Source organism: Diabrotica virgifera, chromosome 6 (genome assembly GCF_917563875.1).
Source record: "Diabrotica virgifera virgifera chromosome 6, PGI_DIABVI_V3a".
In the NCBI taxonomy this organism is placed as follows: domain Eukaryota; kingdom Metazoa; phylum Arthropoda; class Insecta; order Coleoptera; family Chrysomelidae; genus Diabrotica; species Diabrotica virgifera.
In genome coordinates, this window is record NC_065448.1 from 6,723,606 (window position 1) to 6,749,858 (window position 26,253).

General features: G+C 33.9%; 1 protein-coding gene across 2 annotated transcripts; it reads left to right on the forward strand.

Moving 5' to 3' along the window:
• Nucleotides 1-2,863: 2,863 nt before the first annotated feature.
• Nucleotides 2,864-23,267, forward strand: LOC114349449 (gastrula zinc finger protein XlCGF57.1). 2 transcript variants are annotated; one of them, XM_028299828.2, is made up of 5 exons: nt 2,864-3,150; nt 3,210-3,825; nt 6,020-6,292; nt 19,181-19,348; nt 22,337-23,267. In XM_028299828.2, the coding sequence occupies exons 1-5, from the start codon at nt 3,001-3,003 to the stop codon at nt 22,819-22,821; spliced, it is 1,692 nt and encodes a 563-aa protein (XP_028155629.1). In that variant the 5' UTR covers nt 2,864-3,000; the 3' UTR covers nt 22,822-23,267. The 2 variants fall into 2 exon arrangements, with proteins under 2 accessions (XP_028155629.1, XP_028155630.1); XM_028299829.2 differs by lacking the exon at nt 19,181-19,348 and having other exon boundaries at nt 2,875-3,150.
• Nucleotides 23,268-26,253: the final 2,986 nt, after the last annotated feature.

Sequence of the window (26,253 nt, forward strand, 5' to 3'; positions counted from 1 at the left end):
GAATAATACTATGTCGTCCGCAAACCTCAAATGACTCAAACATACACCATCAATGTTTAGACCTTTTTCCTCCCAGTCGAGCTGTTTGAATACATTTTCCAATGCTAAGGTAAAAAGTTTTGGTGAAATAGTATCACCTTATCTAATACCTTTACCAAGGCGTATTTTTTCGGTTTTTTGGTCTTCATTGATTTTGATGTGGAATGTGGCCTGTTCATAAATGTTTTTAATGAGTGTAGTGTACCGTGAGTCTATTCGAGCATCTCTTAGGGCTGACAAAAAGGACCAGGTTTCAATACTATCGAAAGCCTTGTGAATGTCAATAAATGCCATATGTAAGGGTACATTATATTCTGTGGTTTTTTCTACCAGCGTTCTGATGGTTTGTGATCGTTAGTACCAAACCCTTTTCGAAATCCTGCCTGTTCAACCGGTTGATATAAATCAAGTTTTTGTGTTATGCGGTTGGTTATTATTCTTGTTAGCAATTTGTATAAATGTGACAACAAACTTATAGGCCTGTAGTTTTCAATATGAGTAGTGTCTCCTTTCTTGTGTAAAAGTATTATTTCGGCGTTTTCCCACAGATTGGGCATTCTTTTCTCTATAAGACACCTATTCAGCATATTTAAAGAATATTAAAAGGTTGTTATTAAGATTATTCTAGTTCAATATAAGTAATATATTTATATATGTTTCTTTAAGTTTGGTACTTTACATGCTGTGTACTTATAATTTTTGTTTTTGTATATGCTGCGCCGTTGCTGTGTGCCAGAGTGCAAAGGCAATTGCGATAGCACTCTTAAAAATAATGAACAACCAGAAAGCACTTTCTTGTTTCCAAACGATCCAAAACTATAAGAACTTTGGTTACGGTGTATCCGCTGGAAAAATAATGATAAAGAGGATAACAAAAAAAGAATGTGTGTGTACTTTGTACGCACGTAAGAAGTTATACTTCTACTACATATTATGTGAATTTTAAGACAATACCAAAAATTTAAAAAAATAAAAGAATAAAACGCACACAAACACATTGAAAAATGCCACAAAGAAAAAATGATTTCTGAACGATAATGCAAAAAATCATAATTTAAAAATAAAAATCGGACCTAATTTGGGATTTCTCTCTAAAATCCCCATTCTTGAGAAAATAAATGTACAGTAGAGCGTCGATTATCCGAACGTCGATCATCCGAACGACCGCTTATTCGAACTATCGACTCCCGCGTCCCGCACTCGAATACCGAGCAAGCGTTAGTAATTGACGCTTAAAATATCTTCAATTTTCTTCAATATTGTATCCAAAAATAATTATGTTGTTGCAAAGACTGCACTTTTTTGTTTAGTTGCTAGTTGTCATTATCAAGATATAAATAAATATGTAGGTATATAAATATGGCTTTTATTCACTTGTGGATAAATATGTATGACCATAAATATGTATCAATATATTGTAGTTCGATTATCCGAACAAATCGGTTTTCCGAACACCTATGCCCCCCAATTAGTTTGGATAATCGAGGCTCTACTGTATTTCAACCTAATCCAAATGTATAATTACAATATGATTATAATAAAAACTACTTACCAAATTAGAATGAGTTTTCCTTGTCCAAAATAGTCCAAAAGTCCAAAAATATAGGTATATGAAAACTATTTAAAAAGGCAGTATAACTATTAACTAACTTTTGTTTGTTGTTACTTTTCACACAAATTTTAAAACGCAACAACCATAAATTACCAAACTACAGCACAGCTGTGCCACAGCCGCCATATTGAATATTTTTTGACATGTCATTTGAACATCCAATCAGAACAAAGTTATAATGCGCATGCGCCGGGATCATAGGTTTTAACATATAAAAATTCACCCTCATCGCCGGTAAAGAAGTATAACTTCAAAAAGAAAGTTATCTACTCTCTCTCTCCTATGGCGCTACAGCCCAAGTGGGGCTCTGGCCTCCCCCAGCATTCGCCTCCAAGTATCTCTATCTCTGGCTGCTCTCCTCCAGTTCACCCTCAATATCGTTTCTCACTTCGTCTATCCACCTCTTTATTGGACTTCCTACTGGCCGACGTCGCACCATAGTTCCGCTAAACGTTCTACTAGGTGTTCTGTCCATTCTTATAATGTGACCTGTCCAGTGCAATCTTTGTATTTTTGCATAATTTGCTATAGAGGGTTCTCTGTAATATTGGTTGAACTTGTTGAATTTTATTCTCCATAAATATACGATTGTCGCAAATTGATCCCAGTATCCTCCTTATCTTTCTTTCAAAAGTATTAATAAGATTTATTGTCTTTTCAGTCATGATCTACGTTTCTACACTATATGTTGCTATTTACCTTATGAGGGTTTTATATATTTTAAACTTTACTTCCCTATGGATGTCTTTGGATCCAAACACCTGCAACAGAGAAGTTATCTACTCTAAACCCCAAGAATGCACATCAAACATTGTGAGCAATTGTTTTTGTAGTTATTTCTAGCGATATTTTGTATATAATTTAAAATAAGATATTATTTATTCAAAATTCAAAATAAAGTATTTTACAGGCATATATCCTTGTCATTGGTTTTTTTTTGTATAATAAACATTAACTACAAGGAAATACTTTTAATTTTATTTTGTACAAACTTCTAATTAATATATTTTCATATTCGACTCAAAAAATACTATAAATTTTACCAGAATTTGTACTTTAAAATTGTGGTTTCGAAAGTGGTAGTCCAAGAATCGACGTCATTAATTGCGACGTTGCCTTTTTCAATTCATGGCTTGTAAAGTAAAGATGGCCGTGCGAGAGCGCAAAATGTATTCAGCCACTAACGTTCGTGTATTACTGGTTGTATAATTAGTAGAATCGACGTAGTGTCAAAACCATATGATACATTTTATAACCTCAATTCATTCTCTGCTTCTTTTTTGGGCTATTTTCTTGACAGTGACCTCTTTCCCAAACCTCAATTTTTACCAAAATCAACAAGTTTGAAAATGAATTTAGAAAATAAAATAATTAATTATAAAAATACATGCAGGATTTGCCTTAAGACTTCAGAAAATATGAAAAATTTATTTACACTAATAATCCATAAAGACAATACATCAGCTGTAGAATTCATAAGAAAAATGACTGATTTAAAAGCAAGTATTTTGGTATTCACTGTATTTTAATTTGATTTAAAACACATTTATTCTTGTAGTTGTTATACTCCGATACCCTGCCGTCAAACATTTGTAGTGAATGCACTCAAGCCGTTTTCACAGCCTTTGATTTCGTGGAGATATGTCTAGCTTCGGATGCAAGGCTGAGAACCCAGGAAACAAGAAGGATGTTGCGAGAAATAGAGGCTGAAGCTCTGGAACTGGAAGATGAAGACCCACTAAAATGTGATACACCCTCAGAACTAGAACATTGTTCAAAGCAAGATGAATTGGTCAAAACTGGCAAATCGGAAGAACGGAGTCAGATCATTCAAGAGAAAGTAAATCCTTTACCAAAGGAATTACAATTTACAACAGCTAGAATTAAAGATAAATACAAATGTGATGTATGCAAGAAGAAATTCAATAATAAAATATTATTTAATAAACATAAACGGATTCACGAAGATAATGCTTTTAAGTGTATGACTTGCTCACTCAGTTTTAGCAGGAAACTGAATTTAAAGGCGCATTTGACAACACATTTAGAAAACAAAGATAAAAAGTTTGAATGCAAAGAGTGTAACAAGTTCTTTGTCTTTGAGTATCTACTGAAGAAACATGAGTTGAGACATAGCAATGTTAAGCCATTTCCCTGCACCAGCTGTGATAAAGGTAAAATTTTTTATTTGGTTTCTATTTTTATTTGATTTCACACTATACGTAGTCGGTGCAGAGTACAAAATGATGGCGATTAAGACAGGTAAAGTGCTGATGTTTTAGTGGACTAAATTCCCAGCATCTCCTGATGTTATAAATATGCCTCAGGTTCACAGTTTACTTTAATTGTTATCGACGCTCAATTCATCTTACCTCATTAGAGGTTGCTAAAGGCATACATTGGTAGAATATTTAAATATATTTACCAACGAGTAAGTGCATGTTGGTTCAATTTAGTCTTCTTGCAAAACTTCTTTGATAAAGGTAAACCTAGAAACATGTGACAGGGTATGGCAAGAGACTCAAGTTAAATCAAATCAAAACCATCAATTTTTATTTGGTTTCATGCTATTCTCGATTGAAACGGAATATAGATGGCAGGTTGAATGCAAGAAAATGGCCGATATAAATGGTATAAACAAACATTCAATTGAGGAATAGAACAATACCGATTTGATTTAAAATATTTTAATGTACTCATAATGCTGAAATTTACTAAAAATTTCGTAATAGTGACCAAATTCCATTCAAATCAACAATTTTCTGGTTTGTTTATACCACTTATAGTAGTTTAAATTTATTCCACCAGAGGTCAGCTACTTTGTTTTTCATCGCGAATACTCGGTGCAGAGTACAAAATATGTTTTTCTCAAAGTTCACGTGACCCTGTCAAATATTCTAGCATTTATAAAATACTAAAATTAAAATCCAACTATAGCCTCATGTTTTCTTAACATTCTGTTTTTTAATTTATTCTATTATGTTGGGTAATAAAAAGTTAGGTACTTACTTTAACAACTAGCCTTGTTTTTCGTCAATACAGGGTGTTTTTAAATATCTATGGCAAACTTTAAGGGGTAATTATGCATGAAAAATAATGACAGTTTCCTTTACAAACGTATGTCCGTAAATGCTTCGTTTCTGAGATAGGGAGCGTTGAAATTTTTCCTACAAACTGAGAATTTATTTATTGCTCTAAAACCGCTTACGATATGCAAATGCAATTTGGTGGATTTTAAGAGGTAGTTCTTGTGCATTTTTTGATATACAATTAGGAATTTAATATTCGCTATTGGAGCTCACACATGTAATATGACCCTTATGTCCGCCATTTGTGAACATAAAATTCTTAACTGTATGTTAAAAAATGCACAATAACTACCTCTTAAAACACACCAAATTTCATTTGGATATCTCAACATCCCCTGTCTCGGAAACGAAGGATTCGCGGACATACATTTATAGAGCAAACTGTCATTATTTTTTCATGCAGAATTACCCCTCAAAGTTACCTATTTAAAAACTATTAAATTAGCAAACACATTATCTCCGCAAATTGATTTCTTTGTGAACGACTTTACTGCGTTTTCCACACAATTACATTTACATTTATACTTAACCTAATGTTCTAATTTCAAGACTGATTTGTCAACTACTGTTACTGTTATTGTCTTTGTTCTAGGATAAGTTGTATTTGTCAATTTCAAAATGTTCTAGCTCTCAATTGTTAAATGAGAGCAAGTAATTTTATTCTTATTATTGTTTGTTATGTATTTACCAATTTTGTACCTACTAGATCTTATTTTTTTAATTTGTGTGAGATTTTAATTTAATTGTATCATGTACTAATGGACTTCGGTCCGTAAATAAATAATAAATAAATAAAAACACCTTGTATTGATGAAAAACAAGGCTAGTTGTTAAAGCACCTAACTTTTTTATTATACAACATAAGCGAATGAATTAAAAACAGAATGTTAAGAAAACATGAGGCTAAAGTTGGTTGTCAATTTCAGTATTTTATAAATGCTAGTATATTCCACAGGGTGATGCGAACTTTGAGAAAAGATCACAGTTTGATTGGTACATTCGGTATACAATAACAATTTACCTGTCTAGCAACAATATTATTACAGCGACATTGTTAAAGAATAATGCTTTAACTTATTAAAAAAATCACTTGAATCGGACAACTGGCTTAGGAAATTCGAGAAATCAACAAAAATGAACTATTTTGTGGGAGGCCGGTTTTCTTTGATGTGCAGTGTAGTATGATTTATGAACATTTTAATCTCTATACACCGTACACCAATTACACCATTGTATGGTAGAAGGGATATGATTATATATTATATTAATCTCTTTACAGGATGCTTGACAGCCGAAAGTCTAAAGAGGCATATGCGAACACACGACAAAAATTATACAAAATGCTACACATGCTACGTATGTAACAAATCATTTGCGTATCCCAGTTTTTTAGCAGAACACATGAAAAATCACACTGGAGAGAAACCACACATATGTAACGTGTGTGGTAAAGGTTTTAGACAAAGTGGGGCTCTTCACTTTCACGAGAAGATCCACACGGGAGATAAGCCTTTTCCTTGTCGTGTGTGTAAAGAAAATTTTATGTCAAGAAGTAAGTATATAGTATATCCACTCACAATCTTCCTATTCTGGTGAACTATTTAGGTGTTAGAGTGGGCCAAAGAAGACAGTCTATATTTGGCAATATTTAATGGATTTTAAGGAAATGAAGAAATAGGTCGATTTTTGATCCAAGAGGGACACATTTTTACGGTACATACATCTGTCATTTTTCAACCCCCTCCCTTCGATTTCGCCCGCCCCTTATTTTTAAATAGGGTATAGGGGTTGTGTGCTACTTCATTTAAAAGGTTATTCAATTCTCTATTGAGTAATATTAACATTGACAATTATTTATACAGTTTGTCCAAGAAAAATTATTTTGAATTGTATTAATTGACACAAAAAGAAGAATGTATGCAATTTATTTAACTCAAAATACATTCTACTACTGCCAGAAAACAGAGAAAAATGTTTATTTGACAAATAAAATATTTTTTTTTTGTTTAAATTCGATATTCAACCTACCAAGAGGCAGATGGATGGCAGCTTGAACATTGAAATAAAGCGAAAGACAATGTTTATTTATCAAAACACATTTTTTCTGTTTTGTGACAGCAGTAGAATTTATTTTGAATTAAATAAATTACATACATTCTTCTTTTTGTGTCAATTAATTTAATTAAAATATTTTTTCTTGGACACCCTGTATAAATCATTATTGTTTAAATGAAATAAAAGACAGACGTACTCTCAATCATTTATTGTAACTTCCGACGACCGGTTTCGCTCTCTAAACTATGTAGAGCATCTTCAGGTCAACGGTTACAAGTCACTAAATGCTACAAATAAAAAACCAGAGTTAGAACAATGTCTGGTTGTAAAAGATGCTAAAGATCCATAAGATCAAGCCAATGTTGAACAACATACATAAAAGTAGTGAAAATAGTGGACAAATACTTATGCATGTAAAATCGGGGGCGATAACAAACGTCCCTAAGCTCACAAACACATGCAGATGTATACCGTCCAGATGTATACCATCATGCAACTATAACGTGTCGTACTTACATTCGGATACAAGGAGCTACTACCTCAGTATTCATTAACATGATGTTTTTGCTTAAAGTTATGCTAACGGGATATGGTGGAATAGACGGAGAATGTTGCAAAGGTAAACAAGTTTATGGGAATTGGGAATTCTTGAGGATGAAGAGATAGTTGTTGGAAGACAACCACCAAATCTGTGCCTGTTATTATGTTTGTGAAGTAAACTATAGTGGATGTCATATATACAATTTTTTAAAATGTGATGGTTTTAAATATTTTTATTTCTATTTATTAAAAGATTTTGTTTTTATTTAATTTATATTTATTAAAAGACTACTAATTTATTAGTGTATGTGTTAGTGTAAGATTGACAAAGTGTAAGATTTTGTCAATCTTACACTAACACATACACTAATAAATAGTAGTCTTTTAATAAATATAAATTAAATAAAAACAAAATCTTTTAATAAATAGAAATAAAAATCTTTAGAACCATTAAAACCATCACATTTAAAAATACACATAATAACAGGCACAGATTTGGTGGTTGTCTTTCAACAACTATCTCTTCACACTCAATAATTCCCAATTCCCATAAACTTGTTTACCTTTGCAACATTCTCCGTCTATTCCACCATATCCCGTTAGCATAACTTAAGCAAAAACATCATGTTAATGAATACTGAGGTAGTAGCTTCTTGTATCCGAATGTAAGTACGACACGTTATAGTTGCTTGATTATACACGGTATACATCTGCATGTGTTTGTGAGCTTGGGGACATTTGTTACCGCCCCCGATTTTACATGCATATGTATTTGTCCACTATTTTCACTACTTTTATGTATGTTGTTCAACATTGGCTTGACTTATGGATCTTTAGCATCTTTTACAACCAGACATTGTTCTAACTCTGGTTTTTTATTTGTAGCATTTAGTGACTTGTAACCGTTGACCTGAAGATGCTCTACATACTTTAAAGAGCGAAACCGGTCGTCGGAAGTTACAATAAATGATTGAGAGTACGTCTGTCTTTTACTTCATTTAAAATGAACTCTCACATGCAACCCATTTAACAATTATTGTTTACTGAATAGAGAATTGAATAACCTTTTAAATGAGCTAGCACATTGAGTGGAAGTGGAAGGGAGGGGTTGACAAATGACAAATAATGTATGTACCGTAAAAATGTGTCCCCCTTAGATAAAAAATCGACCTGTTTCGTCATTTCCTTAAAATCTAATAAATACTGCCAAATATCAAGGTGGACTGTTTTCTTTGTCCCACTCTGTATACACAGCTCAACAGGGCATTAAAGGTCCACTGACTTGAAATTTTTCCACCATTTTCCTCTGTCCATGGCCGCAGGTCTCCAATTTGTTATACCAATTGTTTGAAAGTCCTCCTTACACGCTTCTAGCCACTTTTTCCATGGTTGTCCTCTTCTCTTTTTTCCTTCCTCTCTCAGCAGCGCATCCTTTACCCACCTTCCGTCAACCATTCTCGCAAGATGATCCAACTATCTAAGTCTCTTTGTTCTGACGATCTGGCTAAGTTCTGGTTTCCGGTACTCTTAGGGGAGTGCATATAGATTTTTACTTCGGAAAAAATCAAACAAGATAGAGCTTTTTGTAATTTCATTAAGAAATGTTTAATAAACAACATATCAAAAAGTGCTACTCGAGAACTGGGTGCTTCTTTTTTTATTAAACAAATGAACTGCTAAATTAGATGATTTTTTAAATAACTCCGAAAATATAAACTTTAGAAAAAACTGACTTGACCATTGAAAACTTCAGAAAATGTTACAAAAAAAACCTTATATAAAGAATTTTCTAAAATTAAATCTGTATCTTCTATAATTTTTTATTTATAACGTTAAAGTCACCCTTCTCACAAACATTGGCGCACTGTAAACTAACGTACGGCGAAGTGTACGGTTGAGTTATTTTAACGTAATTCTTTAACTAATGGATCAAATGAAATTTTACAAATTGAACATGAAAGAAGAATAATTAAGCTATCTTATGGTTATAAAGTTGGTCAACGAGAAAAACTTGGACATAATAGTAGAACTGTTCAACGCTATCTATACTACGGGAATCATCCCTAGAGAAATGTTGATATCAGCATTTGTGTGTTTGCCAAAAAAAGTGAATGCCAAAGAATGCAGTGACTACCGAACCATAAGCTTAATGTCACATACCTTGAAAATTCTGCTGAAAATTATCCACGCCAGAATACACCCTAAACTGGAGCTGGATATTAGCGACACTCAAAATGGCTTCCGAAATGGTATGGGCACCAGAGAGGCATTATTCTCCTTCAACGTGCTGACACAGAGATGTTTGGATGTTAACCGTTCTCTTTACGTCTGTTTTATAGACTACAATAAAGCGTTTGATAAAGTAAAACATGACCGACTCATGGAAATTCTAAAAACTAAAAACCTAGATGAAAGAGATTTAAGACTAATAACACATCTCTATTACAATCAGCGAGCAATAGTAAGAATAGAAAAAGAAACATCTGAAGAAATGGAAATAAAGAGAGGAGTCAGGCAAGGCTGCATACTATCACCTCTATTATTTAACGCCTATTCTGAAGAGGTAACGCGAGAAACTCTGGAAAATGAAACAGTCGGCATAAGAGTAAATGGAGTCTTAGTTAATAACATCAGATATGCAGATGATACAGTAATAATAGCTGATAGTTTACAAGACCTGCAAATACTCATGAGTAAAATAGTAAGGTGTAGTAGGGAGTACGGACTCTCTCTCAATATCAAAAAGACGAAGTTTATGAAAATTAGTAAAAACAACCATAATACTAACGAAATCTTGATAGTAGAGGGCCAGCAGATCGAAAGAGTAAAAAAGTACACTTACCTAGGAACACTTATAACCGAAAATAATGACTACTCTGCAGAAATCAAAGTCAGAATCGAGAAAGCACGTTCTAATTTTATGAAAATGAAAAAGGTCCTATGTAGCAAAGATTTAACATTAGCTCTTAAAGTACGCCTAATAAAATGTTACGTATATAGTGTACTATACTATGGACTGGAATCATGGACGTTAAATGTAGAGACAATGAGACGACTTAACGCCTTTGAAATGTGGACCTATAGAAGAATTATGAGGGTTTCCTGGGTAGATAGAGTTACGAACAATGAAGTACTGAGAAGAATAGGTAAAGAGAAGGAAGTTGAACTTACAATTAAAGAAAGAAAACTACAGTATCTCGGACATGTGATGCGGGGCGAGAAGTATGGCATCCTGCGACTCATAATGCAGGGAAAGATAGATGGCAGAAGAAGCATCGGCAGAAGACGAATTTCATGGCTGAAGAACCTCAGAGAATGGTTTGGATGCAGCTCAAAACAACTATTTAGAGCTACTGCCTCAAAAATTAAAATAGCTAAGATGATTGCCAACCTCCGTAGCGGAGATATCACCTGAAGAAGAAGATGGTTATAATAGAAAGAAATAAAATGTATGGGCATAAGTACGGCGTGAGCGGAAACTGAGCCTTACATGAATTTTGTTTAAAATGATTTAAAAATGTGTAACTAATACAATTTTTCTTATAAAACTCTCAATTTTGCACAACTTACCTTTCAAGCATCTTACTAAATGATGTTACATAAAAAAAATCTCAAAAATTTTATTCAAATGATATGACGTCTCAAAAAATGTAATTTTTGAAATCTTCGTAGTTTTATAGAATTACCACCATTTTAAGACGGTATTACTCTAGTTTGAACAGATCTATTACAGTTTTATAAGTGCTTTTTTAAAGCTTAGGATGTAGTCTTTAAAATGCACTAAACTATTTTACTTTAGAAGTGAAATAAACTATTTCTTTTTAAGAAAATTAAGAAAGATAACAAAAATGTAATACAAAAACCGAAAATTACCTGCTAAAAAAATGTTTATACAAAGTGTCAAAACTTTTTTCTGTAAAACTTACCTAAAATACATTTAATAATAAGCTTCAACAATAATAAATGTTCAGCAAAAAAATTTTTTTTTAGCTCTTATACAGTATGTCTGCGTAATTTGGAACCTATTGATAACTTTTTTATTATCAGTTTTACGAAAAAAAGTTATTCTTTATAAAATACTCTGCATCGTACATAATCTAAGATGCAATCATCAAATAATATAATATAATATAGAGTTTATTTATAGCAAAAAAAATTGTACAATACAAAAGATATATAACAATATATAAATAAACCCAGTTTCTCACAGAAGTTGTGAGCCACATGGACTACAACTTGTACGTGAGGTTTGAGTTTTTTAACACTGTTCTAAGTACAAATTCTAATATTTTTACAACAATTTTACAATTTTAAAATAGAAATATGGAAACTTTTGATAAATTAAAATTAAAATTAGTAGAAAAAATGAATTACTTATCTAACATTTCAGTTCCTTACTTTTTTACTTTTTACAACATACAACAATTAAATTTCAACAATTTTACAACATTAAAATATAAATATGGAATCTTTTGACAGATTAAAACTAATAAAACACAAAATTATTTATCTAATTTCAGCTCATTTCTACCTATTCACTAATTCACGTAATTTATGTCTGTTACCATGGATCCACTTTTTTAACTCTTTTTTAAATTTTTTATAAAGGTTATTGAAAATTTTTGGTCCCAAAAAATCAATGCAACGTTGGCCGATTGTTTTTTCTTTTTTTGGTACTAATGTTGTTAAATTTCTATTTCTGGTTTGGTATGTATAGTGGGTACAATCCAGAAATGATTTCTCGTTGTGTAAATACAATAAAGATTTGTAAGAGTACAACTGGTTTAGATCCATGAAATGACTGTCGGTAAATAACTGCTCCACTGAAGACCTTATACCCCTTCTATACAGGGTGTTTCATTAATAATTGTCCATATAGTAACTGGAGAAACCTTAGCACAAAATACGAAGATTTAACCCAAAACACTTAAATAAAATGTGGCTCCTTACTGAGTTACAGGGTGTTTTATCTAAAAATTTTAAAACTATTTTTGCTCGGCATTTTAAAACTATTGGACGTATCCTTTTCATACTTGGCAGAAAGTGCCACTACTATACACCCTACTAAACTGTGATAAACAAACGTTTCTAGCTACTACCAGAGGCGTACGACAGGGGATAGTAAATGGTTGATCCTTCTAAAATTCTACGCCACTGGTGGAATTACTATTTTAGTGCCATTTTTAGATTTTCCAATACTTACTACGTAAATAATATACTCCTCATTGGTAGCGATAAAGTCATTAGTTTACGAGATATTTGAAGTTAAATATGAAACGGCACAGTTATTTTGATTAATTTATGATATGATTCATATGATTAAAATTTAAAACTTATTTGTACCCAGTACTTTAAAACCATTTGGCGTATCCTTATTATACTTGGCAGAAAGTGTAGGTACTGTACACCCTACTAAATTAAGATAAATAAATGTTTCTAGCTACTACCAGAGGCGTACGACAGGGGATAGTAGCTGGTTGACCCTTCCCAAATTCTACGCCACTGACTAAATTGCTATTTTAGTGTAATTTTTTTATTTTTCAATACTTTTTATGGAAATCATATACTCTTTATTCGTAACGATAAAATGATTAGTTTTCGAGATATTTGAAACTAAAAACGAAGCGACACAATACATTAATCAAAATAACCGTTTCGTTTCATTTTTAACTTCAAAGATCTCGAAAACTAATGACTTTTCGTTACGAATGAAGAGTACATTATTTTCATAGAAAGTATTGGAGAATCCAAAAATTGAACTAAAATAGCAATTCCGCCAGTGGCGTAGAATTTTGAAAGAGTCAACCATTCACTTTCCCCCGTCGTACGCCTCTGGTAATAGACAGAAACGTTTGTTTAACATAATTTAGTAGTTTGTACAGTACCTATACTTCGTGCCAAATACGAAAAGGATACGTCGAATAGTTTTAAAATGCTGAGCAAAAATAGTTTTTAAATTTTTAGATAAAACACCCTGTAACTTAGTAAGGAACCACATTTTATTTAAGTGTTTTAGGTTAAATCTTCGTATTTTGTGCTAAGGTTTCTCCAGTTACTATATGGACAATTATTAATGAAACACCCTTTATATTACTCTAATAATCCAATTTTGTATAATATTTAGATTTTTAAGGTGAGCATTGTAGGCTCCACCCCAACCAATAATCCCAACATATTTTATATGGTGATCCCATTTTAGGTGTCTGTCCATTATAATACCAAGGTACTTAATGCTTTCTGTATCTGGAATTTTTGTATGGTTGTCAATTTTCAGTTGGTTGAAGCTTGGCAACCCAGCGGTGTATGATGAAAACGGCAAGTATTTAGTTTTTTCAACGTTTAAAGTTAACTGGTTATGTTGAAACCATTTTTTTATTTTTACAAAGTCCATTTCGACAGTTCTCTTTAAATTTTCCCAGTTGTTACTACTGTAAAAAATTGCTGTATCATCAGCGAAACTTATGATTTGGCCTGAGATATGTAATGCAAGTAAGGTGTTTATGTAAACAGTAAATAAAAACGGCCCCAAAACCGTTCCCTGAGGAACTCCGTAAGTCACAGTTCTGGTCCCGCTCATTCTACCATTCACAGTTACCTGTTGCTGTCTGTCACTTAAGTAGCTTTCTAACAAATTTAATACCACACCTCTTATGCCGTAATTATTTAGTTTGTTTAACAATATCTTGTGGTTTACAGTATCAAATGCTTTAGAAAGATACACAAATATACATAAAGAAGCTTTTTTATTATCTAAGGAATTATAAATATTTTTTGTCAACTTACCTATTGCATCTTCTGTAGACCGTCCCTCTCTAAATCCATATTGATTTTCGGATAATATATTATGTTTCTTGAAAAATTTATTTAAACGAGATTTTATTATTTTTTCGATTATTTTACTGTGATTCGAAGTTAAACTTATCGGTCTGTAGTTGCCAAGTTCAGTACGATCACCATTTTTAAAAAGCGGTTTAATTATACCTGTTTTTAATACATTGGGAAATATACCTAATCGGAAACAGTTATTGATTATATACGTCAATGGTTTACCAATTTGTTCTGCAACTTCTTTTAACATTTCTGATCTGAATGTATCTATACCTGGCGATTTTTTATTTTTTAGCGTGTGTATAGTTTTTATGACTTCATCTTCATTAGTTGGAAATAAATATATGGTATTTTTTACATACTCAATCTCTTCAACATAATTGAGAGGTGTATCAATTTTCTCAGCAAATTTTTTTCCCAAGTCACTAAAATAATTATTAAATAAATCTGCAATTTTTCCATGATCTGTTATTATATTGTCAACTGTTTTTATCTGCACAATTTCTGTTTTAGCTGCTGTTCCACTACACAAATTATTGACACATTTCCAAGGAGCCTTTGAAGTGCAAGTATTTTTATCAATTAAGTCATTAAAATATTTCTTTTTTGCTTTTGTTATTAATCTGTTGAGATAATTTTTGGATAATTTATATTCATTAATAATATTCATGTCACTGGGGTGTTTCTTAGATTTTTTATACAAATTATTTTTTTCCTCAATAGCTTTTAATAATTCTGAGTTTATCCAAGGTTTTTTATTTCTTGATTTTTTTCGAATTATTACTTCCTTAGTTGTTATGTTAATATTTCGTTGTAGTGTATTAATAAACTCCTCAGTTATATAATGTATGTTTGTGGAATTATAAACAGAGATCCAATTTTAAATTTAGTTTTAACTGTATGTAATCAGTATATTTTTTGGACATTGTGTTCTTTTGCTTATTATTTGTGGTACCAACTGAAGTGTTGAAATTTTCTAGTATTAATGCAATGGGACTATGATCAGTTATTTCGTAGTTAAAAATGTAAGAGCTAAGTTTGTATTTATTTTTTTGTGAATTTTCAATAAAAAAATGATCAAGGCACGTTTTACTTTGACGTCTTGTAATTTGGTTTATATATGATACATATCCATACATGTTAAGTAAATTTTTGTACTCCGATACATAGTCATCATCAACTAATAAGTCGATATTAATATCTCCTGCAAAAATATTAATGTCTGACCTCTTCGTATTACGTAAATAATTATTAAAGCATAAATGAAATACTTTTGGGCATGAGCTTGGTGATCTGTATGTAGATACGATTTTAATATTTTCATTTTTTCCGTAAATGTTCAATTCGATTGCTGTCATTTCAGAGATCTTAACAATGTTGTATTTATAGTTTAAATTGTTTTTTACATATACAATAACACCATCATTTCTGTTATAGTTACCTCTACTATATATAAGTTCGTATTCTTGTATTTGAAATATATTGCAATCAAAGAGCTGTAAAGTTTCTGTTAAAATAATAATTTCAAAATCAGATGTGAATTGATTTAAAAAAAGGATAAATTGGTCAAAGTTTTTTTGGACGCTTCGTATATTCATTTGTAGTATTTTTAAGGGAAGATTACTATTTTTACTAAGTTGATTAAATTCTACTATCGCATTCTACTAATTAAATATCAAATTTAATTAATGTTATACGAGGTATGTCAAAAAATATGAATTTCACTCAAGAGTAAAGTACCTTTACATTTCACAATATCGAAAAATGTTATTAAGAAGAGTTGCTTGGAATTAAAAAATTTGTTTTAGTGTTCAATTACATCCTTCTAATTAAAATATTGTGAATAATAAAGGCACTTAACTCTTAGAAAAATTCATATTTTTTACATACCTCGTATAAAATTAAAAAAGTTTGATATCTGATGGTTGTATCTTATATTTTAGACCAGGGAGAGCATTTTATGAAGAATAACTTTTTTTCGTAAAAGTGATAATAAAATAGTTATCATAATTGTAATAAAATGATGAGTATCCGTAATTTGAGAAAAAATTGAATTTTTTTTTTCGATTAGAATGATGTAATTGTATATTTAGACATAGTTTCTAATTTCAAACAACTTTTCATAATATCATTTTTTAATATTCTGGAATATAAAGGTACTTTACTTTTTTTAACGAAATTTATATTTTTGACATAACTCGTATAAAATTGATAAAATTTGATATCTGATGGTTGAGATTTAGATTCTTGACTATTCAGAGCATTTCATTAAGAATAACTTTTTTTCGTAAAATTGATAATAAAAAGTTTTCCATGTGGTTCCTAGCTACGCAGACACACTGTATAAGAGCTTCTGTATAAGAATTTTCCAATTGCAATGCCATATTCGGATTCAGCATAATCAAAAACAAAATAGAAACATATTTGATCAAAGTAAAATGATGAATTTAACGATATTTTTAAAATTATTTATAGAAAACAATTGTTATTTTTTAAACAATTAATAAACAATTAGCGGCCAAACCTGCGAGTAAAACTTTTTACTTTAACATGTATATAAACTAACAAAAAAAGTTTGAGAAAAATATAAGCTTGTTTAAATTTTTCCGAAACAATGCCTGTTTTCGTTCTAATTGCATTCCCCTATCTGATCTCCGCATTTGTTCGTCTCCTCCAAACATCTTTATCATCTTTTACTTTCCCGAATATTTTTTTTAGAACAGTACGCTCCTACATGCTCATCATATTTTTTTCTTGATTTTTGTTCATAACCCGTGTTTCGCTACTGTAAAGAACTGTGGGCTCGATCTTCTTATGCAATCCACTAATAGATGTTCGCGATCACGTTTGACCATTTTTCTCTATCCCTTGCAGTATGTATTAGGTCTCCTATGTTTCTTAGTCCTGTCCATTGTTTGACATTACGGAACCACGACATTTTCTTCCTGCCCACTCCCCTTCTTCCTTCGATCTTTCCTTCAATTAAGGTTTGCAGAAACTGGTATCTTTCGTTTCTAATTAGGTGCCCCAGGTAAGTATGCCGTTTTTCTCTGTTTGATTGTGCACAGCAGTTGGCATTCTGTACCAATTCTTCTCAGGATTTCTTCATTTGTTATTCGTGCGGTCCAGGAAACTTTAAGGATTCGTCGATAAATCCACATCTCAAATGCCTCTAGCTTATTCATTGTGTTTATTTTTAAAGTCCATCCTTCCATGCCATATAGGAGCACCGACCTTATATAGCATTTCGTGAATCTTAGTCTTAGGCTTAGGTCAAAATCAGAGTTCGTAAAGACGTTTCTGAATTTCATGAATGCACTTCTGGCCCTTTCTATCCGACATTTAATTTCCATATCCGACATCCAGTCTTCACATAGCCAGGTTCCCAGGTACTTAAACTTTCTTACGCGCTCTACATCTTGGTTGTTATATGCTAGTCTTGCATTTTGATATTGACATAATTGACGGCTGATTATAAGGAACTTCGTCTTTTTTATGTTGATGCTAAGTCCCATATTCTCGCTATGTTCTCCAATTTTATTAAGAAGGTTTTGGAGGTCTTCTATATTGTCTGCTATTAAGACCGAGTCATCCGCATATCGTATATTATTGACCCAGGTACCATTTACTTTGATGCCGCTTTCGCATTCCTCAAGAGCTTCCTGGAAGATACTTTCTGAATATAAATTGAACAGTAGTGGGGAGAGAATGCATCCCTGTCCCTCACATCTGAGAAGTTTTTGAGCTTGCGTTGTTTCATTATCCACCTTGACGACAGCTGTTCGATTCCAGTAAAGAGCAGCTATGCAAGGAATGTCTTTTTTTATCTATGTCGAGTTGCTTTAGTATATGTACGAGTTTATGATGTTGTACTCGATCGAAGGCTTTTTCATAATATATAAAGCACATCATTACATCTTTCATTTCATCGTAGCAGTTCTGAGCTAGCACTTGGGTCGCAACTAGTGCTTCTCTGGTACCCAGGCCTTTTCGAAATCCAAATTGTGAGCAACTAATAACCTTATCGCATTTTGTGGAGATTCTGTAGTGAAGAACTTTGAGGAATATTTTTAAAGAATGACTCATCAGACTTAATCAGCTGGGCTGGATCACTGTTATTAAAGTCTCAATTTTGGAGTGGAGATGGTTTTTGCTCTTAATAATTTCAGTAGGACTCCGACAGTCTTCCTTCCTCTCGAAATTCACTTCTCAATTTCTTGGATTTCTTCCCCTTTACTTTGTAGGGTTATTCCTAGATACTCAAACTTCATCACCTTTTTGAAGCAATATTCTTTACTCTCGTTGTTTGTGGTAGTCATCAGTTGTGTTTCTTCATATGTGGTCTGCGCCGTTGCCATATACTTTGTTTTTTGCTCATTAATAATCAGTCCATACTTCTTAGTCGTCGTTTCAAAGAGCAAAAATCCTCAGCAGTTCTCTTTCAGTTCTTGCCATTAACACTACATCGTCTGCAAAGGTCAGAACCTGGCTTTTGTTGTCATAAGTCATACTTTTCGTTCGTATTGCACTCTCTCTCTCTCTCTCAATATTGCTTCCAACAAGAAGTTGAAGAGCACTGTGGACAGCGGATCTCCTTGCTTGAATCCCTTTTAACTTCAAATTTTCCTATTAGGGTTCCTTCTATCTTTACTCTATTGTCGGTCTTCATTAAGGTCATTTTTACTAGTCTGATAATCTTTTCCGGAGACGCTTTCTTATTACGTAATCGTAAGCTTGTTTGAAATATATAAAAAGGAGGTTTAGCTTTAACACGAATATTTGATCTATGGTGGATCTGTCCTTCTTGAATCCTCCCTGGTATTCACCAACCTGCTCGCTTAAGTACTTTTTCAGTCTGCTTCTTATTGCTCTAGCGAGTACCTTATATATTACGTCTAGAAGAGTGGTACCTCTGTAGTTTTCGTACACTGCTCTATCTCCCTTCTTATGAACGGGGAATACTATTGCCTCTCTCCATACTTCCAGTTGTTTTATTAATAATGGTTTAATGTTGTAGGCATTTTAAAAGTTCACATGAGAAAACACACAAATGAACGCCCATACGTGTGTGACGTTTGCGGGATCTCTTTTAGGCAATCTTCAGACCTTAAAATCCACAAAAAAATACACACAGGAGAGAAGTTTGTTTTGTGTACTGTGTGTGGTAAGAAACTCTCAACGACAGGTAACTTATTTATAAGATTATTTAGAGCTGTCGTTGTGCCAAGAAAATTGATTTTTATCTCTTCTTCTTCTACGGCACTACAGCCCAAATTGAGCCTTGGCCTCCTTTATTTTTTGCCTCCATCCTTGCTTGTCTGTGGCTGCTCTTCTCCATACACGGACTTCTAAAAGGGCTTGTGCGTCGCTGTTTACTGTGTCTTTCCAGCGCTTTCTTGGCTTTCCAACCGGTCTCTTTCCCTGCATTCTACCCTTCAGTGCTCTTGTTGGTAGCCCATCCTCTCCCATTCTTATCACATGTCCGGCCCATTGCAATCTTTGTATTCTAATGAAGTCTGACAGGGGTGTTTCCTTATAAAGTTGATAAAGCTCGTTGTTGTATCGACTTATGAAGATTCCGTTTTTTCACAGATTCTACAGACTTCACAGGTCCTAGTATTCTCCTCAGTACTTAATTAAGATTTTATATATTTTCATCTTTGTATTTTGGTGGACACTTTTAGACCGAAATATATGCGAGAGGGCAAAATAAGCTCTGTTTGCCTGCGTTATTCTCTTCCGTATTTCTCTGTCTTCTGATCCGTCGGCATATATTTCTACTCCCAGGTATGTAAACTTTCCAACCGTAAAAAAATAGGGACTGACACTCTTTTCTTTATAAGTCACTTAATTTTTGACCTAGAGACTTTTTTTATTTCTGGAGATAGATATTTTTAAATACTTATGTATTGAACATTTTTTGCTTAGAATTAATGTTTTTACCCACTTTTGTGGTCAAAATATAATAAAAAATTTCCACCCCCGAGATGGGGTGGCAACCACCCCCATGGCAAAAGCGCTTTTCGGCATCATATAGATTTTGATCCTTGACTATCCACTACTTATTCTCAAATTTCCAAGCAAATCCATTCTGTAAAAATTGCGAGGTTTTGTCCTATTTTAAGCTTCATTACTTGGAGTAGAAGTATAATGCTCTATTCCCCGCAGCTATCCTTGTTGAGATCTCTTTTTCTACGTTGTTGTCATCTGTGATTACCGCCCCCAGATATTTAAACTCTTTTACTACTTCGAAGTTGTGATCATTAATAGTTATGGTGAGCCTAACTCTTGGCCTTGGATTTTTGGGTTACGAGCATGTATTTCGTCTTCTCTTTATTCATTCTAAGGCTCAAACTACCTGTTTCTTTCTCGAGTTCTGAAAACACTGCATCTAGATCATCTGCAAAGGCCAACGGTAGTTTTGATCCTCGATTCGCAAATCTCCCTGTCAGCTCAGATGATATTTTACTTATTTCATATTCTAAGACCAAATTAAATAGCAACGGTGATAACGGGTCTCCTTTCTAAAGTCGACTTTACATTACATGATTTATCATGTGATTTGTCATATGATTTGGTCATGGAGTGAAATTTACATGTTTACACTGTGTGATTTGTCATATGATTTTGCATTGTTAATACGGCTCGTTTTGTCATAAGCATTGTCATGCGGCTCGTCATGGGAAAAATCATATGACAAATCACATGATAAATCATGTAGTGTAAAGTCGACATAAGTCCTGATGTTATACTAAATGGTATCGATGTTCTTTTTCTTTTACCTGTACATGAGTCTGTAGAATTATTAGTAGTCACTAATTATCTTGGTATTCCCATTTCTAGCATTGCTAGCCCTAATCTGCTTCTTTTTTTATCGACTCATATGTTTGCGGAAATCTACGAAAATTTGGTGTACATCTCGGTTGAATTCCCAGTGTTTTTCCCAGCACCAAAGCCGCGTTTGTAGTTGCCTAGAATGTCTTCCGAACTTCTTTAGCAAGATAATTGATAGAACTTTATATGCTGTTATGTATGCTTTATAAGCGATATGCCTCTATAGCAGGAGTGGGCAAATACTTTTAAGCGCCGGCCAAAATAAAATTTTCAAAATGTTTCCCGGGCCGGAGTACTATACCGAGTACGTACGCTGTGCACATGCGAATGTTTTTGGTAGAGTTTTGCCCTGCCCAAGAAATTTTTTTGACAAAAATACTTTTCTTTTTATATAGACATGACTCTGTCTGATTTTTCAATGTTCCTCCAGTAAGTTGTCGTTCCATAGTTTTCGTGGTCTTCCCACTGATCGTCTTCCTATTTGGGAACCATCTCTCGCCGTTCTTACTACTCGTATTTGCTGTCATTCGGCTTATGTGGTCATTCCATTCTACTCTTCTGTTTCTTACCCGGTTATTCTCCCGGCATCTCCGTCGTATATCTATAATTCTAGCTCCGTCCCATAGTGTCTTGCCATCGATTTTTCGAAGGACTTTCATCTCCGCTGTTTCGAGCAATCTTTTTGTCCTCTCTGTGCCAGGTCCTGTTTTTGCCGCGTATGTCAATATTAGACTGATGACTGTTCTGTAAATTCTGCCTTTCATTTCTTTTGCGATATTTTTATTGGTACAACCTGCGGCTCTATTTGCTCTATTCACTTGATCTTCCATTTCTATTTCGAGCTTTACGTAGGTAGATAGCTAAAACTCGTTCGGCACCTGCTAGCAAAAAGACTAAGTTTTCAGTCTAATGGCATATAAAACAACATAATGCTATTCTACATCCCACCAGAATGAAAACAATGGAAACCGGTAGAGGTGCTTGCTGCACTCTCTGATTGGACTAGAATATGGTTCGGCTATATTTTCGTTTTGCAACGAAATTGAAAATGGTTATTCATTTTTGATTTACATTTACTCTGATTGGAGTACGAAGGGAACTATTCTCGTTGGAACTTTACCGCGCTGAGCAGATGGGACGTGAATTGCAAATTGTAGAATTCCCTCATCTTCCTTAGTCTCAGCATCCGTATGGCTTGCAAATTGTAGAAGCCTCGGAGGTGTAACCAGAGAAGGTTCCCATTGTTTTCATTCTGGTGGGATGTAGAATAGCATTATGTTGTTTTATATGCCATTAGAGTGAAAACTTAGTCTTTTTTCTAATTCTTTTTGGCTTTTAGGTCAACTTACAATCCACCTCCGCAGCCACACAGGAGAAAAACCGTTCACCTGTTCAACCTGCAACAAATCCTTTGCTTCCAAAACTATGCTAGCCACTCACGAGAGAATACATACAGGCGAGAAGCCATATACTTGCAAAATTTGCGATAAAAGCTTCTCTCAGAGTTGCACGCTACTTGTCCACTCCAAGATTCACGATAAACAAACTACGAAAGGAAGAAATAATGCTAAAAAGGAAGCAGGAAAGGAGAACAAGATTGCTGACACCGGGAAAGGAAATGTGATGAAAAAAATTGCTGATTTGAAGAAGAACACCTTGCCTTTGGAAAAATCACAAGGTGGGGAGTTTGTTGTGGATGATATCATTGAGATAGATGATGATAAGGTGAACGAGAATTTACAATCCACCTCCGCAGCCACACAAGAGAAAAACCGTTCATCTGTTCGACCTGCCTCAAATCGTTCGCTTCCAGTACTATGCTAGCCACTCACGAAAGAATCCATACAGGAAAAAGACCGTATTCCTACAACATTTGCAATAAGAGCTTTTCTCAAAGCTGCACCCTACTTATCCACTCCAAAATTCACGATAAACAAAACCACGAAAGGAAGAAGTAACGCTAAGAAGGAAGCAGGAAAGGAGAAGAAGATTGCTAGTACCGGGAAAGGCAGTTTGATGAACAAAATTGCTGATTTGAAGAAGGCTTTGGATTTGGAACAGTCACCGGGTGAGGAGTTTGTTGTGGATGATATCGTTGATGTAACTAATGATGAAGTGGACGAGGGTATCGCTAGAGCACAATTTTCAGTTATAGTTCCAGTTACTGAGTCAGGTTCAACACCTCTTGAGATTGATCTACAATCTGAGAGTAAGTAGTTAAATTTCTTTTTTAATGTTTATATTCAAATAAAGTTATATCGTTTCTAAAACTGTTTCTTTATTATCACCTCTTTCATCGTGATGTTGATAGTAGTTACTTTTACACTTAATTTCATAACTTTCAACATGAATTGAATGTGTGATTGGAAAAAGGATAACATTCCAAAAATATGGCGAATTACAGTCCGATACAAATATTCAATAGGAAAGGTCATGTAGAGGTATAGAACAGAATATGGGAGGAACAAGAAGTTCAGAAGCCTGGAACATTGTGAAATCATTACGAACTAACAGGAAAGAGAAAACTTTTATACAATACATACAAGACGACAAGTGGGAGAACCACTATAAAAATCTACTGATAGAGCAAAGACCAGAATTCAGCATCGATGGAGACGAACAAAAAATAATGACCACAGAGGAAGAAAAAATAGTCATAACAGACAAAGAGATGAAACAAGCAATAAATTCCATGAAGAACAATAAAGCTGGATGACCAGGAGGAATTGTGGCGGAACTAATCAAATACGGAACAGAGAAATTAAGAAGAATGATATGCCGAATCATGGAAAGAGCAATAAATGGAGAGGACAACCCTAAACAATGGCAGGAAGCCTACATAACATCGATATACAAAAAAGCTAACAGAAAATATTGCGAAAATTACTGGGGGATAAGCGTCATCGCTACAATTGGAAGCTACATTTTCTAAAAATATCCATCATCCAGCCTCAAAAGTCCACTGCTGAACATAGGCCTCCTCCCCTCGTTTCCAACCCCATCTATCCTGCGCCGCTCTCATCCAGTTTGTATTTACCTTTCTTAAGTCGTCAGTCCATCTTGTAGGCGGTCGACCGACGCTTCTCTTGTCTTCTCTTGGCCTCCATTCCAATAACCTCTTCTGGCTATGTGTCCTGCCCATCTCCACTTCAATCTGGCTATCCTCTCGATGACGTCAGTCTTCTTCTGATTTTGTCTCGCAGAGTTATTCCTAACATTGACCGCTCCATTCTTCTCTGCGTTACTCTTAGTTTGGTAGCCGAGGCTTTAGTTAAGGTAAGTGTTTCTGATCCGTACGTCAATAATGGGAGGACGCACTGATCAAATACCTTTCTCATTAGGCATGTGGACAACTCACTTTTAAAAGTTTCTCTCAGTTTTCCAAATGCTGCCCACCCAAGACCTATTCTTCTCTTCAGTTCATGAGTCTGGTTATCCCTGCCAATCGTAATTTCATGTCCAAGGCATTTATACCTATCTACGAGTTCTATTTCCTTCCCACCAATACTGATGTTTTGGTTGGGTACCAAATTTGTCATTATTTTTGTTTTCGAGATGTTTATATTTAAACCTACATTTTCTGTAGCCACAAAACGAGTTCCTGTACCATCTCTCTTGCCATACCTAGATCCTCAGCTACCATGACTATATCATCGGCGAAACGTAAGTTGTTTAGGTATTCTCCATCTATTTTTATTCCCTTTGTCATCCAATCCAAACTCTTGAAAGCATGTTCTAAGACCGTATTAAAAAGTTTAGGTGACATTGGGTCTCCTTGTCTAACCCCCCGTTCTATTTTTATGCGATTACTGTTAGTATGTAATTTAACAGTGGTTGTTGCCTGTACATAAGTATATTTTGTGTAATAATTTTGTATACCTATAATCTAGCCTGCATTCTTTAAGCGTCTGTAATATTTTGCTAAACTCAACTGTGTCAAATGCTTTATGAAAATCGATAAAAACTAGAACTAGAGGTTTATTGTATTCCACTACTTTCTTTATTAGGGTTTTTATACTTTGTAGATAGTCATTTGTTCCGTAACTTTTTCGGAATCCTGCCTGCAGGATTCTAAAAATATGGTTGTCAGGAATGTTCCTTTTTCCAATCACCCATTCAATTGACATTGCATGTGATTCATTTATGAAAACGAAACAATTTTTTTGAAATAAAACTTTGCGTGCTGATACAAAAATGAGCATGTTTAGATGTTACACATTTGCAATAAGAGCTTTTTCAAAGTTGCACACTACTTGTCCACTCCAAGATTCACGATAAACAAACTACGAAAGGAAGAAATAATGCTAAAAAGGAAGTAGGAAAGGAGAAGAAGATTGCTGGAAACGGCAAAGGTAGTTTGATGAACAAAATTGCCGACTGCAACAAATCTTTCGCTTCCAAAACTATGCTAGCCACCCACGAAAGAATCCATACAGTAGAAAGACCTTATTCCTGCAACATTTGCAATAAGAGCTTCTCTCGAAAGTTGCACTCTACTTGTCCACTCCAAGATCCACGATAAACAAAATACCAGCGGAAGAAGTAACGCTAAAAAGGAAGCAGGAAAAGAGAAGATTGCTGGTATCGGAAAAGGCAGTTTGATGAACAAAATGCCCATTTGAAGAAGAAGGCCTTGTCTTTGGAACAATCACAGGGTGAGGAGTTTGTTGTGGATGATATCGTTGAGATAAATAATGATGAAATGAACGAGAACTTATAATCCACCTCGGCGGCCACAAAGGAGAAAACCAGGGACGTCATTTGACAGGGGCAGGGGGCATTTGTCCCCCCTGGCCCTGAAAATGACTGAAATTTACAAAAAATACATCAATTTTCATCATTACATCATATATAATGTATTGTATATATAATGCTTGCCCCACCCTAATCAAAATTTCAAATGACGCTCCTGAGAAAAACCAAAAATCTTTCGCTTCCAGAACTATGCTAGCCACTCACGAAAGAATTCACACAGGTAAAAGACCGTATTCCTGCAAAATTTGCAATAAGAGCTTTTCTCAAAGCTGCACCCTACTTGTCCACTCCAAGATTCACGACAAACTACGAAAGGAAGAAGTAACGCTAAGAAGGAAGCAGGAAAGGAGAAGAAGATTGCTGGTACCGAGAAAGGCAGTTTGATGAAAAAAATAGCCGATTTGAAGAAGAATGCCTTGCCTTTGGAACAATGGCAAGGTGAGGAGTTTGCTGTGGATGATATCGTTGAGATAAATAATGATGAATTGAACGAGAGTCGCT

Excerpts from the sequence above, each read along its gene's own strand:
- LOC114349449 (XM_028299828.2), top strand. The coding sequence starts at position 3,001 with ATGAATTTAGAAAATAAAATAATTAATTATAAAAATACATGCAGGATT. Across the intron at positions 3,826-6,019 it reads CTGCACCAGCTGTGATAAAG|GATGCTTGACAGCCGAAAGT; the intron begins GTAAAATTTTTT and ends ATCTCTTTACAG. Across the intron at positions 19,349-22,336 it reads TAAGAAACTCTCAACGACAG|GTCAACTTACAATCCACCTC; the intron begins GTAACTTATTTA and ends TTTGGCTTTTAG.